At 48.0% G+C, this 15995-nt stretch overlaps 1 protein-coding gene across 1 annotated transcript; it reads left to right on the top strand.

The window, feature by feature from the left end:
* The first annotated feature begins 862 nt into the window (after positions 1–862).
* On the top strand, positions 863–13818 carry TP53 (tumor protein p53). Its single transcript, XM_052657549.1, has 11 exons — positions 863–999; positions 9122–9223; positions 9359–9380; positions 9465–9707; positions 10145–10331; positions 10412–10524; positions 10747–10856; positions 11183–11319; positions 11404–11477; positions 12202–12308; positions 12891–13818. Exons 2-11 carry the CDS (start codon positions 9150–9152, stop codon positions 12970–12972), a joined length of 1149 nt encoding a protein of 382 aa, XP_052513509.1. The 5' UTR covers positions 863–999; positions 9122–9149; the 3' UTR covers positions 12973–13818.
* The last annotated feature ends 2177 nt before the right edge of the window (positions 13819–15995 follow it).

Here is a 15995-nt window from a genome sequence, read left to right as displayed (position 1 = left end):
AGGTACTGGGAAACAACAATCAAAAAGATTGTAGACAAGGTCTCTGCCCTTCTAAGTCTTAGGTTGCTATGTATTGAAGGCAAGGAACAAATCACTTCAGAAAGTGATGCTGCTGCTGCTAAATCGCTTCAGTCGTGTCCGACTCTGTGCGACCCCATAGACGGAAGCCCACCAGGCTCCCCCGTCCCCGGGATTCTCCGGGCAAGAACACTGGAATGGGTTGCCATTTCTTTCTCCAATGCATGAAAGTGAAAAGTGAAAGGGAAGTCGCTCAGTCGTGTCCGATTCTTAGCGACCCCATGGACTGCAGCCTACCAGGCTCCTCCATCCATGGGATTTTCCAGGCAAGAGTACTGGAGTGGGGTGCCATTGCCTTCTCGGTCAGAAAGTGATAGGGGTGTGAAAATAATTAAGATGGTGTAATATAGTGCATATGGAGGTATACGTTAGATAGGGACATTATGGAAGGCCTTTCTAAAAGTTGACAGTTTAGATGATGCGTAAAAACTATCCAGCTATCTAGGAGAGGAGTGTTCCAGTCAGAGAATGCAAGTGCAAAGGCTTTCTTCCTTTCACCATATATGAAACAATGGCAGAAATCTTCCAAAATGGTTTCCACCAATTCGGCCGTTATGGTTTTCGCTTGTCGAACTTCCCCAATCCAAACGGTCACTAGCTACACTACCAATATGGCGAGAATCCTGACTTTCCCCGCACTCTCCTCTCCTACTCTCCTTTCCCCTCGCCTCCGCCCGCAGGGGAATTGCTTGCCCTTACTTGTCATGGCGACTATCCAGCTTTGTGCCAGGAGCCTCGCGAGGGTTGCTGGGATTGGGATTTTCCCCTCCCACGTGCTCCGGACTGGCGCTAAAAGTTTTGAGCTCTTCAAAAGTCCAGAGCCACCATCCTGGCCGCGGTGGCCGCTGGTCTCCGGGGTCATCTAACGTCCGACCTCGGAGCGTGCATCCCAGGACGGTGACACCCTCCCCTGAGCTTCGGGTAAGCTCTTGACTGAGACTGATGAGTCCTCTATGAGTCACGGGCTCTTGGCTCCTTGTATTTTCAGTTCGGGGGTATAAAGGGCTGGGGGGGGGCGGTAACTGGGGGGTTAACGATTAGCGGCAGGGAGGGCGGGGGTCTTGGCTAGCGGCACCAACAGGAATGCAATGTTAGGAGGCCCGAGTGTAGATGATTGGGATGTTAAGACCAGCCGAACTCGAAGGTGAACACTTGGGCGGGGGAGTGGGGCTTTGGGGAACCTTGAGCCGGCCTAAGGGGTTCTTCCCCACCACCACTAACTCCATCCCAGGGTGTGTGAAATAAGATGCACAAAGCATCAGGGTCGACTTTCGGATCTCGAAACTTCGGGGATTCATGGCTCAGGATTTTAGAACGTGCAGCATCCCAGTGGAACCTCGGGCTCCGTTCCGAAGTGGTTCTGGGTGATCCGGAAAGTCCAAGCTGCTAAGGTCCCATAACTTCCGGACCTTTGTCCTTCCTGGAGTAATCTTTCCCACTGGCTCTCAGCTCCGCTAGATGGAGAAAATCCGGTTAAAGGCTGTCAGTCGTGGAAGGGGGGGGCTTGCTAAACCAGAGTTTTGCCCGCGAAGCCCTGCAGAACTAGCCCGGCCTCAGAGGCCCTGTTATTGTTTGGCTCTACATTTACATTTCTACCACTGCCGGAGCATTTCCGGTTTCTTTTTTTCGGAGCAGCCCACTATTCACCCGACGTGAGGGAAGTAGAAAGAGAAAAGGTCTCTTATACTGGTCCTCATTACTTGTGAAAGGAGGCTGCTAACCCCTCTACTTTTTCCCTCCCCCCTCCTAGCCTGGTTAGCTACCGCTTTTGGAAAGGAAGAGGTATTTTTGATGCAAACCTCAATCCCTCCCCCTCTTTGAATGGTGTGCTCCATCCCGATCGACCGCTACCCGGGCGGACGCTACCATTGCGTGGACGGTTGGGGTTTTTTTTTTTGTTTTTGTTTTTTAGTGTCAGAGGGCAGACCCTGGGTATTTCGAGAATGGATACATTTGAGAATTAAACGATAGAAGACTAACGATGGGTCGTTTTCTGCGGCGGAGAAACAACTTCTGTATCTAGCTTTGGGCTGAACCATTCCTTTCTCGGACGCAGAGTGAACGTCGTGAAGCGGAAGGGGCGGGGCTTGGAGAGGGCGGGGCCGAGGTCTTCGAAGCTGCCTTTCGGTCTCGCCTGGTTTTGCCCGCGGGAGGCGGCGGACCGGGCCTAGGATTTCTACCCGTACCAATTTTCCCGGCATCTTCATTATTTAGGGCGCGGTCACCTACCACGCACCTGCTACGAACATGACACTGCGCGGTACTTACGTGCTTTTTTCTGTGTTAGGAGTAGCATTTACAGCCACCGCCTTTGATTTGTGTTACCGTGGATTTATTTTGCCTGTTGGAGAACTTCTTATAAATGGAATCATACAGTTTGTGCTCCTTTGTGTCGGGCTTCTTTCCGTCTGTGAAATTCACCCATTTTATTGCATGTATCAGCGTATCAATACTTTGTTTCTTTATATTTTAGTATATTCCACTGAATAAATAAACCATTGATTGTTTATCCATTCTCCTTTTGATGGCCTTTGAGTGGCTTCCCATTTAAGACTATTTTGAATAAAGCTGCTATTAACATTCTTAAAATTATTTTTGTAGTCATGTTTTTATGTTTTTGGATACTTAGGAGTGGAATTGCTTGGTCATAGAGTGAGGTGTTTATTTGTATTTTTTAATTACATTAAAAAGTTCTAGTTATTCAAAGTGGTTGTACTGTTTTATATTCCCACCAGCAAGATAGATCCTGTCTCAGGATTTGATTTGTCAGGCTTTCTAATGTGCCATATCAATGTGGGTTTTATTTTGCAATTAAGTATGTTCCAACAGTTTGCATGTGCTTACTGGCCATTTCTGTGTCAGATATTAAGAGACTATTCAAGTGTTTTCCCCATTTTAAAAATTGGTTCATTTGCTTTTCTGTGTCTTTGAGGTGTTGGAGTCATTTATATTCTGGATAGCAATAATGTGTATCCTTTGTCAGATACGTGTGTTTTCTCCTGACCTCTTGCTTGTCTAACAACTCTTACAAGGAACAGAAGATTGATTTTTCTTTTCAGTGATTGCTTTGACCTGTTTAGGAGATCTTACCCCAAGGTCATGAAGATATTTTCTTATAGTTTCTCATATATTTTCTTTGAGAATCTTTGTAGTTTTAGATTTAATGCAAGTCTGTGAGCCATAATTTATTAGTCAAGGAATAATTTTTTTCATGTTGTGAGTTCAAGGTTCTGTTTTATTTTTTCTTATGGATAGCTAGTTGTTCTAGCTCCACTTATTGAAATAGCCTTCCTTCCCCCACTGAACTGCTTTAATTGGACTGTTTGGTCTATTTACATTTAATGCAGTTATTAGCATTTGGGTCTGAGTGCTATTTCCTATCTGTCTCCTTTGTTCTTCAATTCAAAAAGTTGAGAAAGAAACAATACCAATCTCACATAAACTCTTTCAGAATGGAGAGGCAGTAACGTTGCCCAACTCATTTTATAAGGCCAGCCTAATGCTGTGAATATATACATAACCGTTGGAAACGAAGAAATAAAATGGCTTTATTCACAGATGGTATGACTGTATACCAAAAGTCCTAACAGAAAATTCATTATTCATTTTCACACAATGAGAACAAGTGAAAGCTAAAACTAAAGGCAAGTTACAACTTTCAAAGGCAATATGCATACATTGTATTTTTATATAATAACAACCTTGAATCTAAACTCAAAAACCTGACATGTGTTAAGTCATGTCTGAGTCTTTGCAACCCCTTGGACTGTAGCCCACCAGGCTCCTCTGTCCATGGGTTTTTCCAAGCAAGGATACTGCAGTGGGTTGCCATTTCCTTTTCCAAAGGATCTTCCTGACCCAGGGATCAAACCTGTGTCTCTTGCATTGGCAGGCGGATTCTTTACCACTGAGCCACCTGGGAAGCCATGGTGAAAAACATGTCATACTCAGGGATAAATTTAACAAAAAATGGACAAAAGCTCTATATAGAAAACTACAAAATACTGCTGAGAGAATTTAAGGAAATTTTAGCATATTCACGAATTGGAACACTCAATGGTGTTAAGGTGTCAGTACTCTTCAGCAAGATTTAACTCAATGATTTTAAAAAAATGTAGAAACTGACAAGCTGATTCTGAAACAAAACATTGGTACAAGTTGGAGGCCTTAAAATACCTGATTTCAAGATTACTGTAAAGTTAAGTAGGACTTGGTTGTACAACAGAAACTAACACAACATTGTAAAGCAATTATACTCCAATATATGTATGGTCAGTTGTGTCCCAACTCTTTGTGACTCTATGGACTGGAGCCTCCCAGGCTCCTCTGTCCACATTTTCCAGGCAAGACTCAAGTGGGTTGCCATTTCCTCCTCCAAGGGATCTTCCCAACCCATGGATTGAACCCACATTTCTTGTGTCTCCTGCACTGGCAGATTTTTTACCCCTGGTGTCACCTGGGAAGCCCCAGTACTCCAATAATAAAACTTAAAAAAATAATAAAGTTACAGTAGAACAACAATCAATGAATAGAGTCTGGGAAAAGACACATAAATGTAGTCAAATGATTTTCTGTGAAGGTACCAGAGTGAATCAGTGGGCAGAGGAAAGTCTCAACAAACGGTGCTGAAACAACTGGAGCAGAAAAATGGATTTTGGCCCCCACCTCTCACCATGCACAACTGTAAATTTGACATGGTTAATAAACCTACACATAAAACTTTCAGAAGAGAACACAGTATCTTTGTCTTGGTATGGGTAGATTACAGAGCTTTATCAAAGTTTGTCAAATTTTGTGATCAAAATAGTATGATGCAATTTCAACCTATGTAAGTTTCACCTCAAAAACATTTGTGGGGTTGTGGGGAGTGACTAGAGGTACAGGTGAGATGATAAAGGCAAAATGCTTGATTATTCTTGAAGCTAAGTGATGGGTACTTGGGAGGACATTATTCTGTTTACCTTTTTTAATCTGATTCAAATATCCATAATTTCCTTTTTTTTTCCCTTGATATTTTTATTTTGGAAAAGTACAGAGTACAAGAGTAACAACACATTCCCACCAAATAATTTTTAACAACATTTTGTCTTATTTTTGTCTCTATGTTATTTTAATTATACAAGCAATGTATAGATACCACCTTTAAAATTTTTTTCTTTGTTAATAAAGCTAAAACCGGGAATTCCCTGACTATTTCACTTCCAGGGCCCGGGTTCAGTCCCAGGTTGGGTAACTAAGATCCCACAAGCTTCAAGGCACAGCCAAAGGGGGGAGAAAAACTAAAACCCCTTGACTCTACTACCCCCAATACCGTAAGCATACATCCCCTCTCCCTGAGAATATCATCACTGTTAAAGATTTTGTGAATTTGTAGTCTTCTTGCCTTTCATGCTTTTATACATATATTTATAAGCAATAAATAATCATTTTATGTGTTTGATTTCCATAGACTAAATTACTGTGTTTTGTTTTTTCTTGCAAATCGTATTTTCACCCAGTATGTTTCTGAACTGTAACAGGTTACTCTTGGGGGAAAGGACCAGGGTTTTATACACATAAAATTCATTTCCCTAAACCACTGTAATGAATACACCGCATTTCATTTACCTATTCCTTATTGATGGATACCAAGGTTGTTTCTTGTCACCGGCCACTAGGAAAAACAATGTCATGAAGATTTTTATGCAAGACTTCTATTGCCCCCTTGCAATCATTTTTCTAGGCTGTCCACCAAGAAACGGTTTTGCTAAGTAGTAAGAGGTATGGTTTTCAGTTTTACCAGATGCTCCCTTATTTCTTCCGAGAATCAATTTTTTTCAATTACACAGCTTCCAGCCAACAAAAAGTTTTTTGTTTTTGTTTTTTTTTTTCCAAATATCAGGCCCTGGGAGAACCCAGAGCATAATTATTTAGAGCTTGAGTGTGGCTTCAGACAGCCTGTGTTCAAATCCCTGGCCCTGACCCTGGAGAGCTTTCTGAGCCTGGGTAATTCCTTTAACTTTGTTCTCTCCTCTGATGATAGTACCTACCTTACTTGCTTTTTGAGAGGATTACTGAGATAAGCCACTGAAAGCAGTGGATCCGGTAAGGTCTATATAAACAGCAGCCATTGTTAGGATAGTGATCGGCCTGCCTCTCCTTTAAGTCCCAGCTGAGTTTACTGCCTTCCCAGGGGGCTGCTTTGGAAAGGCTCCACCTCCCCAGCCATCCGGAGGGTCTGGTTCAGCCTCTGACAGTTTAGTATTATGAACCCCTGATGTTCACACCCATGGGAAGTACATGCTCTGAAGAGGTTTCCTAGAGAAAGAAAATGAGAATTCAGTTGCTACCAAGGACTGAGAGAGGGAGACCTCCTAGGTCCACAGGGCTGTCCCTCTCCCTGTGGGACTGAGACCTTGGCCCACCCTCCCAGAACAGCCCCTCCCAACCAGTTTACTGAACACAGTTGCCTGAAGGGGATGAACTAGCGAAGATCCCAGCAGGAGCATAAAAGCCCCACCCGCTCCCAGTCACAAAGCTCTCTCCAGCAATAATATAGAACAAGTAAAATTGGGATAACCATATAAAGAGAAGCATTTATTGAGCTCTTATATTTCCCATAATCAGTGGGATACTATTTTATAGCAAAGGACAGGGAAGCACAGAGAGGATTAGCAACCTCCCAAAGTTAAACAGTTATTAGACGGTGGCTCGGGATACAGGCCTAGCCTGTCTGCCCCCAGAGCCCATGCTCTGCCATATTTGCCCTGGGAGATTTAAGATGAGTGCGGTCATGCAGCAAATTTAACTGATGATACAGCATCAAATCCAGGGCTTTTGACTTCTGCGCCCCATCTCTACATAAACAGCTTCCCTTCCATAAAAGTCTCAAAAGTTATTTTGATCATTGATCTAGGGGAAACCCTGGTCCTTTCCCCCAAGGCAAATGTTTGGCATCCCACTGCTGTTCCCTCTTGCCTTCCTCCAGGCACATTCAGAGTCCATCCCCCATCAGCTTTGGGAGCTATGATAAGTGGCCCTTTGCTAGCCTCTCAGTTGACGGACTTTCATCAGCGAAAATCTTCTCCTCTAGACTTAACTGATTACGAAAGACAGCTCTGCAGGGTAGTCTATAATGAAGTAAGCATCGTAATCCTAGACCTTCAAACAGTCATTTTTCATAAAAGCTCGTTCACTCACCTATATGTATTGTGGGCAGATCACTTAACCTCTCTAAGACGTTCTCACCTGTCAAGAGGCAGGTGTGGTTATCCAGACAAGCAAGATAACCCAACTCCAGGAGATAATAAAGGACAGGGAAACCTGGTGTGCAGCAGTTCATGAAGTCTCAAAGAGTCAGACACAACTGAACAACCACAAGATACCCCACGTGAAATGATTTTGCACACTCTACATAAGTACGCAGACCCTATATCAACAGAAAGGTGCAGGTGAACCTTTGTGGTGTGTGTGCTTAGTCGCTCAGTCATATCTGACTCATTGCGACCCCATGGACTATAGCCCGTCAGGCTCCTCTGTCCATGGGGATTCTCCTGGCAAAAATACTGGAGTGGGTTGCCATGTCCTCCTCCAAGGGATCTTCACAACCCAGGGATTGAACCCAGGTCTCCCACTTTGTAGGCAGATTCTTTACCATCTGAGCCACCAGAGAAGCCCAGAAGAACTGCTTGCTTGGAAGGGGTTGTCATTACCATGGACACAGAGGAAAAGTGTAGTGAACATGGACTCTCATCAGTGGCATGGTTCCGAGCAAAGCTGATGACAAATTTGGCATCAAGAAAGATGGCATGTTGAAACTATTTGAAAGCTAGCCTGGGAGATGAGATGGTGGTGACAGGGCCCTGGCCCAGGCCGCAGCCACCCCCCTGTCCCCTTTGCTCCTTTGACTGCTCATAATCAGATTACAGCCTGGGTATGAGGATTCACTTATTCACCACAGTTATTGAGCCCAACCAGGTGCAAGCCATTATGCTAGTAACTGGTGAGCAAGACAACTTCCCTACCCTGAAGACATTTATATTCCAATAGGGGAAACAGGCAAAATGAGCAGGGAAAGGTAACATAGTATAATTACCACAAGAATTAAAATACAGTGACCTGAATTAAAATAAGGTGACAGGGTTTGGCTGGCTGGCTGTGATGGAGAAGTCCAGGGAAACATCCCTGCTAAGGTGCGACATTCATGATGAGGTCGGTGAGAAGGAGGTTACCCTGTAGCAATGCAGGGCCCAGGGTCCCCAGTTCAGTGAACTGGGAGTATCTGATAAGCATCAGAAAAGGAAAGTGAAGTCACTCAGTTGTGTCCGACTCTTTGCGACCCCATGGACCATAACCTACCAGGCTCTTCTGTCCATGGGATTTTCCAGGCAAGAATGCTGGAGTGGGTTGCCATTTCCTTCTCCAGGGGATCTTCCCCACCCAGCAATCGAACCCGGGTCTCCCGCATTGCAGGCAGATGCTTTACCATCTGAGCCACCAGGGAAGCCAGAAAAGGAAGAGGGTGCTAAGAGGTGAGGTCAGAGAGATGGGCAGGGGTTGGGCCCTGAGGGATTTGTAAGCCAGGGTGAGGAACCATCCCAGGGGAGCAGGTAGAGGGATGGGGGCAGAGGAAATGAGTCGAGAGTTACTTCATCCTTATTACTGCAAAGTGAAGTGAAATCGCTCAGTCGTGTCCGACTCTTTGCACCCCGTGGACTGTAGCCCACCAAGCTCCTCCATCCATGGGATTCTCTAGGCAAGAATACTGGAGTGGGTTGCCATTTCCTTCTCCATATTACTGCAAAGGAGGGCAGAAATACATATACACTGAGGAAGGCTTGTGGATTCAGTGGTGGAAAGGTTGGAAGTCCCTCTCTGGTTGCCTTTATCCCTCGAGGAAGTGTGTGATAAGACTGCTGAGGGGTGGGGCAGGCGCCTCCCCTACCCCCCAGCAGATCCTCAGCTTCCAGGTGTGCTGTGGGCGGAGGGGGTCCCTCCTGGCTCTGGGCTGGGTGACCCAGGGTTGGGTATGTCTCAGGCTGGATCCTCACTTTTCTCCCTCCAGCGGCCACACAACCTTCCAGGGAGCTACAATGGAAGAATCGCAGGCAGAACTCGGTGTGGAGCCCCCTCTGAGTCAGGAGACATTTTCAGACTTGTGGAACCTGTGAGTGGAGGTCTGGAGGGAGGGCAGGTTTACTGCTCAGACTCCAATAACCTTGCCCCACCACGGTCCCCAGCCCCCTAGTAGAGGCCTGGGAGAAACAAAAGCCAGTCCTGACTTTCTGCTTCTTTCTTTCAGACTTCCTGAAAACAACCTTCTGGTAAGGGCTGGGACACAGGGGGCCTGGGGCTGCGGGTCCAGAGGGTGGGAACCGGGCCTTCTGATGCACTCCTCCCGTCTGTAGTCCTCCGAGCTCTCCGCACCCGTGGATGACCTGCTCCCGTACTCAGAAGATGTTGCCACCTGGCTGGTTGAATGTCCGAATGAAGCGCCCCAAATGCCAGAGCCTCCTGCCCAAGCTGCCCTGCCACCAGCCACCTCCTGGCCGCTGTCGTCCTTTGTCCCCTCCCAGAAGACCTACCCTGGCAACTACGGTTTCCGTCTCGGGTTCCTGCATTCCGGAACAGCTAAGTCTGTGACCTGCACGGTCAGTGGCCCTGGGGAGCCGGCTTCCCTATCAGTGCCTGGCCATACAGCCTAGGGATTTTCTGTTCAGAAGTTTGGGGTTCCACTTCAGCCTTTGCCTTTTTGTCAGTCTTTTTAGATCTTACCTAGTTAGTTTGTGACCTTTGACTCCATCCCAAGGTTGCATTTTCCCCCTTAGCCCTTGGGTTTTCATCCTTTCCGTCACATTCTCAGTATCTGTCATGAGGCCATTTCTTTTTTCCTTTTTTCTTCACTCTCATTCATTCTGTAGCTATTAGAAGTACACTTCTGGGATGTGGACCCCCCACCCCCAACCCTGCCATATCTAGCTACCCTCCCCTCACAGGACCCGGCTTCCAGTCGGTACTCGGTGCTTGTACATTCGACCCTTGGGTACTTGTCCCCTGACCCCTCCGTTCATTCTTCCTCCTTCTCCAGTATTCCCCTTCCCTCAACAAGCTGTTCTGCCAGCTGGCCAAGACCTGCCCAGTGCAGCTATGGGTCGACTCACCGCCCCCGCCCGGCACCCGCGTCCGCGCCATGGCCATCTACAAGAAGCTGGAGCACATGACGGAGGTTGTGAGGCGCTGTCCCCACCATGAGCGCTCCTCTGACTACAGCGATGGTGAGCGGTGGGGCCTGTGGATGGGACCGGCCTGGCACCCGGAGCCCCCAAGCCCCTAATCCCTCCCTGATTGCTCTCAGGTCTGGCCCCGCCTCAGCACCTTATCCGGGTGGAAGGGAATTTACGTGCGGAGTATTTGGACGACCGGAACACCTTTAGACACAGTGTGGTGGTGCCCTATGAGTCCCCCGAGGTCCGGTTTGGCAACTGAGGTCTCCAGGGGGAGGGGGTTTGTCCGTGACCACCCTAGGTGGGAGGGAGGGGGCTTTCTCCTTCTTACTTGACCTCCCACGGCCTGTGGGGTGCGCAGAGCAGATGGGTTATCACCATTCCACAGCTGAGGAAACAGGCTCACGGAGGCCGAGAGCCTCCGCGGGGCTGGGTAGCCTCACGCTGGGCCTGTGCTCTCTCCCAGATTGAGTCTGAGTGCACCACCATCCACTACAACTTCATGTGTAACAGCTCCTGCATGGGGGGCATGAACCGGCGGCCCATCCTCACCATCATCACACTGGAAGACTCTCGGTAGGGACCACACACCACCCTCCACGCTAGCTTCCCTCACCTCCGCCTGCCTGTCCCCGGGGCCCCGCCCCTCATCACATTCTCTCACGCTACCAGCCATCGTTCCCTCTCACTGCATTCCCTTTGTGGACTTCTCTGCTGCTCTCTTCCTCCTTTCTCCGGCTTTGGGACCTCTCTTGCTGGGGTCTTCTCAATCTGGAGCTGGAGCTCAGGCTCCCCTTGGGATGGAGGTGGTTGGGAGTAGGTGGGACCTGGTTCACAGGAGAACACAGAGACAGGGTCCCCCTTCCTGATTGCCTCCTGCTTCCCTCTTCCTACCCTGGTAGTGGTAACCTGCTGGGACGGAACAGCTTTGAGGTGCGTGTTTGTGCCTGTCCTGGGAGAGACCGCCGCACTGAGGAAGAAAATTTTCGCAAGAAGGGGCAGTCTTGCCCCGAGCCACCCCCTGGGAGCACTAAGCGAGGTGAGCAGGAGGTAGAAGAGGCAGCGAGGGTGCAGTTCTGCCCCCAATTCACTCTTTTCTCACCTTTCCTTGCCTCTTTCCCAGCACTGCCCAGCAGCACCAGCTCCTCTCCACAGCAAAAGAAGAAACCACTGGATGGAGAATATTTCACTCTTCAGGTACCAAGTCTGGTGGGGAGAGAGAGGTGCAGTCTCTCGCCCCCACTCCTTGGGGTTGGGTAAGGGAAGAAAAAAATATAAATGTAGCAGATGTGAGGTTGCTGCTGCTGCTGCTAAGTCGCTTCAGTCGTGTCCGACTCTGTGTGACCCCATAGACGGCAGCCCACCACGCTCCCCCGTCCCTGGGATTCTCCAGGCAAGAACACTGGAGTGAGTTGCCATTTCCTTCTCCAATGCATGAAAGTGAAAAGTGAAAGGGAAGTTGCTCAGTCATGTCCGACTCTTTGAGATCCCATGGACCTCAGCCTACCAGGCTCCTCTGTCCATGGGATTTTCCAGGCAAGAGTACTGTAGTGGGGTGCCATCGCCTTCTCCAGATGTGAGGTTAAGCCTGTTTCTTTCTAGTCATCCTTTCCTCTGTCCATGGCCATGATTCATTGGCGGTGGTGATGGTGGCTGTGGTGTTAAGTCATTCAGTCGTGTCCGACTTTTGCAACCCCATGGACTGTAGCCCACCAGGCTCCTCGTCCATGGGATTTCCTAGGCAAGAATACTGGAACGGGTTGCCATTCCCTTCTCTAGGGGATCTTCCCCACCCAGGGATTGAACCCATGTCTCCTGTATTGGCAGGTGGAATCTTTAACACTGAGCTACTGGAGAAGTCCCTTGGTTCTTGTAGCAACTTTGCCTAATATTTCTTTGTTCCCTTCTTTCCTTGCCACAGATCCGTGGGCGTAAACGCTTTGAGATGTTCCGAGAGCTGAATGAGGCCTTGGAGCTGATGGATGCTCAGGCTGGAAGGGAACCAGGGGAAAGCAGGGCTCATTCTAGGTGAGTGATGCAGGTCTTCCCCAGTGCCTGGGTGCACACACACACACACGTATCTGCTGCTTTCCTGTGTTAGAAAGCCGTGGTATTCCATTCTGGTCCTGCCTTCAAGGTAAAAGGCAGCTGATACCCTGCCGCTGGGTCCCAACCCTACCCAGACATTCTTTAGGCTTCCTCCACTTTCCTGCCTCCGGGGGTCCGGGGCATGGATGTTTCTTTGCCTATTCTAGCAAACCCTAGACTCTCAGAGCTAGGGTCTCAAATAGAGACCTGATAACTATGGGATATCAGGCCTTGGAGTCAGATGCTCAGCCTTCCAAAGTACTAGAGTCATGTTGGCCTTGTTACTTCCCTTCCCGGGCTCAGTTTCCTCATGTGTCAACTGGGGTAAGGGAAGATTAAGAGACTTATACCCACAAGTACCCCAAGGTACTCAGTCAGCATGTCTGCCCTTGGCTGTGACCATTTTAACATAAGTTCTCCTTGCTCCTGCCTCAGGCCCTTCGAAGCTTAGGTCCAGGAAGAGAGGCCCAGAGCTTCTCACTCAGATGATGTCATCTCCTCCCCTCCCCTTTCTTCTCACAGCCACCTGAAGTCTAAGAAGGGGCCTTCTCCTTCCTGCCATAAAAAACCAATGCTCAAGAGAGAAGGGCCTGACTCAGACTGATGTCTTCTGCTTCCTGTCACCGGTTGACATCCCCACCCTCACCCCCCGCCCCTTCCCTGGCATTTTTTGAGACTCAGGTGCTTAGACCTCTGCTTGGTGCAGGTGCGCCTTAGAAACCCCCTGGGATTCTTCGTCTGCTCAGCCTGTGGCTCTGCCAAAGAGGCAGACCTGTGCTCATGGTTTTCTGGGGATTTGGGGGGTGCTGGCGCTTTCCAGCTTAGCTTTCAAGGTTTTTACTGTGAGCAGCGTTCAGGAGAGGTCAGAAGCTGTTCCTGAATGGGAGGAACATCGTATAACCAGCCATACACTGGGTTGGAAAACTCAGTCCTCTGCCATACTAGCCAGGGAAGCTATCTTAAGTTGTTCGATTTTCTCCTGACTTCATTGTTCACATCTATAAAAAACTGATAATCATAACCTACCTCACGGGGGGTTTGTTGTGAGGGTTAATGAAATAATGTATGTCTGGCCCCAAAACCATCATTTGATTCTGTAATGTCTGGGACTTAGTGCCTTTTATGGGTGCTGGTCCTTTGTCCCCCTGGGTGGATGATTTGACAGTTTCTGACTGGATGGCTGGTTAAAGGGAAGAAGTCTCCAAGTCCCTTCTCTTCTGGCCCTGCCAGATCATAACCCCTTGGTGAACCTCAGTGCCAAAGGGGAAAGCTCACCTTATCCTGGATCCCAGTGGCTTCCGTCCGTGCTGTATCTGCCATTTCCCCCAAATGCTTCCGCAGATTCCTTCTGTGCTCTGCAGGGCACATCTGCATGTGTCACTCACACCCCTCCTCTTCCCTTTTTATATCCCATTTTTTATATCAATTTCTTATTTTACAATAAAACTTTGCTACCACCTGTGTGTCTTGAGAGATTGGGGCCAGTGCAGGGGTGAATTAAGGGAGTGAGTTTGGGAAGCAGCCACCTGAGTCTTCAGGGAGCACTTTTTTTTGGCGGGAGGGTGGCGGCAGGCGGCGCCAGTGCCTGGTTTCCTGGAGGAGAACAAAGCCTGGAGACTGGGTCAATCTGCAGGCTGCATGACAATAAGGGACGGGGTGCCTCCATTCATAACTTGGGAACCAACTGTCCCCCCTCCCCTCCTGCCAGGGCTGGCACAAGGTCTCTGCTCCTGCTTCTAGGATTGGGCTGCTGTCCCCTCTCAGCCTCACCAAGGATTACAGGATTTAAATGTCTGATTTAGTAAGCCTGAGCCTCCGGGGTGGCCATCTGCTCCCAGGAAAGGGGCAGGATACCTGGGCTCGCAAGGGGAAAGACAGTGGGTGCTATGGTGAGGAGAGAGAAGGCCTGCCAACCAGGGTCCCCGGGAAGTGGGGGCGGCTAAGGTGAGGGCTGGGACATGGGACTGGGGCCTTCCCGGCGTCCCCTCACCCGGGCCTCATGCCAGCCAGCGGAATGAATGGAAGCTTTAAACTCTGCCAGGAAAACCTTTCAAAGGGCTTCTTGGGGTAGGGAGGAAAGTTGAGCCTGGGGAGCCCTGCACCCCCCTCCACCCCTTCTGTTCCTTAGGGCTGCCAGCTCCCAGGGAGGGGGGCTGGGGGCAGGCTCTCCCCATCACCCCACACCCACTACTGCTGCCTGAGCCAGCATTAGAAGGATGGCCAGACTGGGGACACAGCTCATCCTGCCTCCTCCCTGAGGGCAGAGAGAGCAGAGTAAGGTCCAGAAGGGCTTCTGGGACCACTGTTCCCTCAACCTGGCTTAAAGTCCCTGAGGGAATCCCCAGGCTTACCCTGAGGATCCCAGACAGCTGTGAAGCCACCAGCCCCCTGGCCTCGAAATCACACTTTTTCTTCCTTTCTGGAGAATGCCAAACACTCCCCAGGATACCCAGAACCACTTCTTGTAGAGATCTTTAACTTTGCCATCTCTCCCCACAAGCCAGGCCCTTGGTAAATCAGAGCACTTGAAACTCATTTCCTCACCTCACTCCTGTAGTCAGGTCACCTTGAGCCTCTTTCTGACCAGTGTCCTGCACCCCCCCTACACCCCACATTTCTCTAGAGTGTGTCCTTAGCTCTTTTCGTTTCTGCTCTACTCCTTCACAAAGCAGAGCCTTTCTTGCTCTGCCAATCCCTTTGTGTTCTGATAGGTTACTGGTCTGAGAATTATTAGTCCTGGATTTTCAGGCCAGTTCTACTAAGCTGTGTGACTTCTAATGAGTCCCTGACCTCTCTGGTCCTGCTTGCTCACTTCCTTCCCTCTGGCTGTATTCCCTCCTGACAATCTAGCCAGCAGATATTCATTGACTGATGCTTTACTGTGTGCTCAGGATTGTTCTATGTTGTGGGGACCCGTGGCACACTTGGCCCTGCCCTCACATTCAAAGAGCCCAAGTCCTGTTCCGCTAAGTTTTAGAATAATTTTTAAAACTTATCTCCTTGATTTCAGGAACACAGGGGCTCCCAAATCTATAACACTCAGAAGTTGTACAATGAGGAAAATGTAAAGCCATAGATGTTTTCTTTATTTAGAAAAAGAAAAAGGAAGCTAGCACGCATCCTAAAAATTAAAGATATAACTTATTGAAAGAGAAAGCCAAGTTGGTTGAAAGAATAAATTCAAAAGCAGGACTCAAGGGGGGGCAAAAAGATACACTTTAAACAAAGAGAAAAACTCAAGAGTTTGATTGAAAAAAAAAGGAAGAATAAGAGCAAATTAATCCAATGTTTAGATAAACTATTCCAGACCATAGGAAAAGTGGAATCTCCAATTCATGTAAATTTTTTGTGATTTCATTAATATTAAAACTTAATCAAGATACTAAAAAATTAAAAGCAAACTAATGTATAGAGATGCAAAATCTCTAAATAGTATCAAAAAATATATATTGGTTAATCAAAAGAATATTAACATTATAACCAAGTAGGGTTTATTCCAGGAGCATAAAATTGGTTTAATAGAGAGTCTGTCAACATAATTCATTGTATTAATAAATTAAGGAATAAAAATATGATCATATCAACAGATGCTGAAAGGAATTTGATTAAATTTCAGCAGCCATTCCT

This window comes from Budorcas taxicolor, chromosome 19 (assembly GCF_023091745.1).
Source record: "Budorcas taxicolor isolate Tak-1 chromosome 19, Takin1.1, whole genome shotgun sequence".
NCBI classification, from domain to species: Eukaryota; Metazoa; Chordata; class Mammalia; order Artiodactyla; family Bovidae; genus Budorcas; species Budorcas taxicolor.
The sequence above is the reverse complement of the archived record's forward strand: the minus strand, read 5'-3'. Positions and strand labels throughout refer to the sequence as shown.

What these genes read in the sequence shown, in the direction of transcription:
- TP53 (XM_052657549.1), top strand. Translation starts at nt 9,150, where the DNA reads ATGGAAGAATCGCAGGCAGAACTCGGTGTGGAGCCCCCTCTGAGTCAG. An exon ending in CTAAGTCTGTGACCTGCACG is followed by an intron (nt 9,708 to 10,144) that starts GTCAGTGGCCCT and finishes CTCCTTCTCCAG; the next exon opens with TATTCCCCTTCCCTCAACAA. An exon ending in CCCTGGGAGCACTAAGCGAG is followed by an intron (nt 11,320 to 11,403) that starts GTGAGCAGGAGG and finishes CCTCTTTCCCAG; the next exon opens with CACTGCCCAGCAGCACCAGC.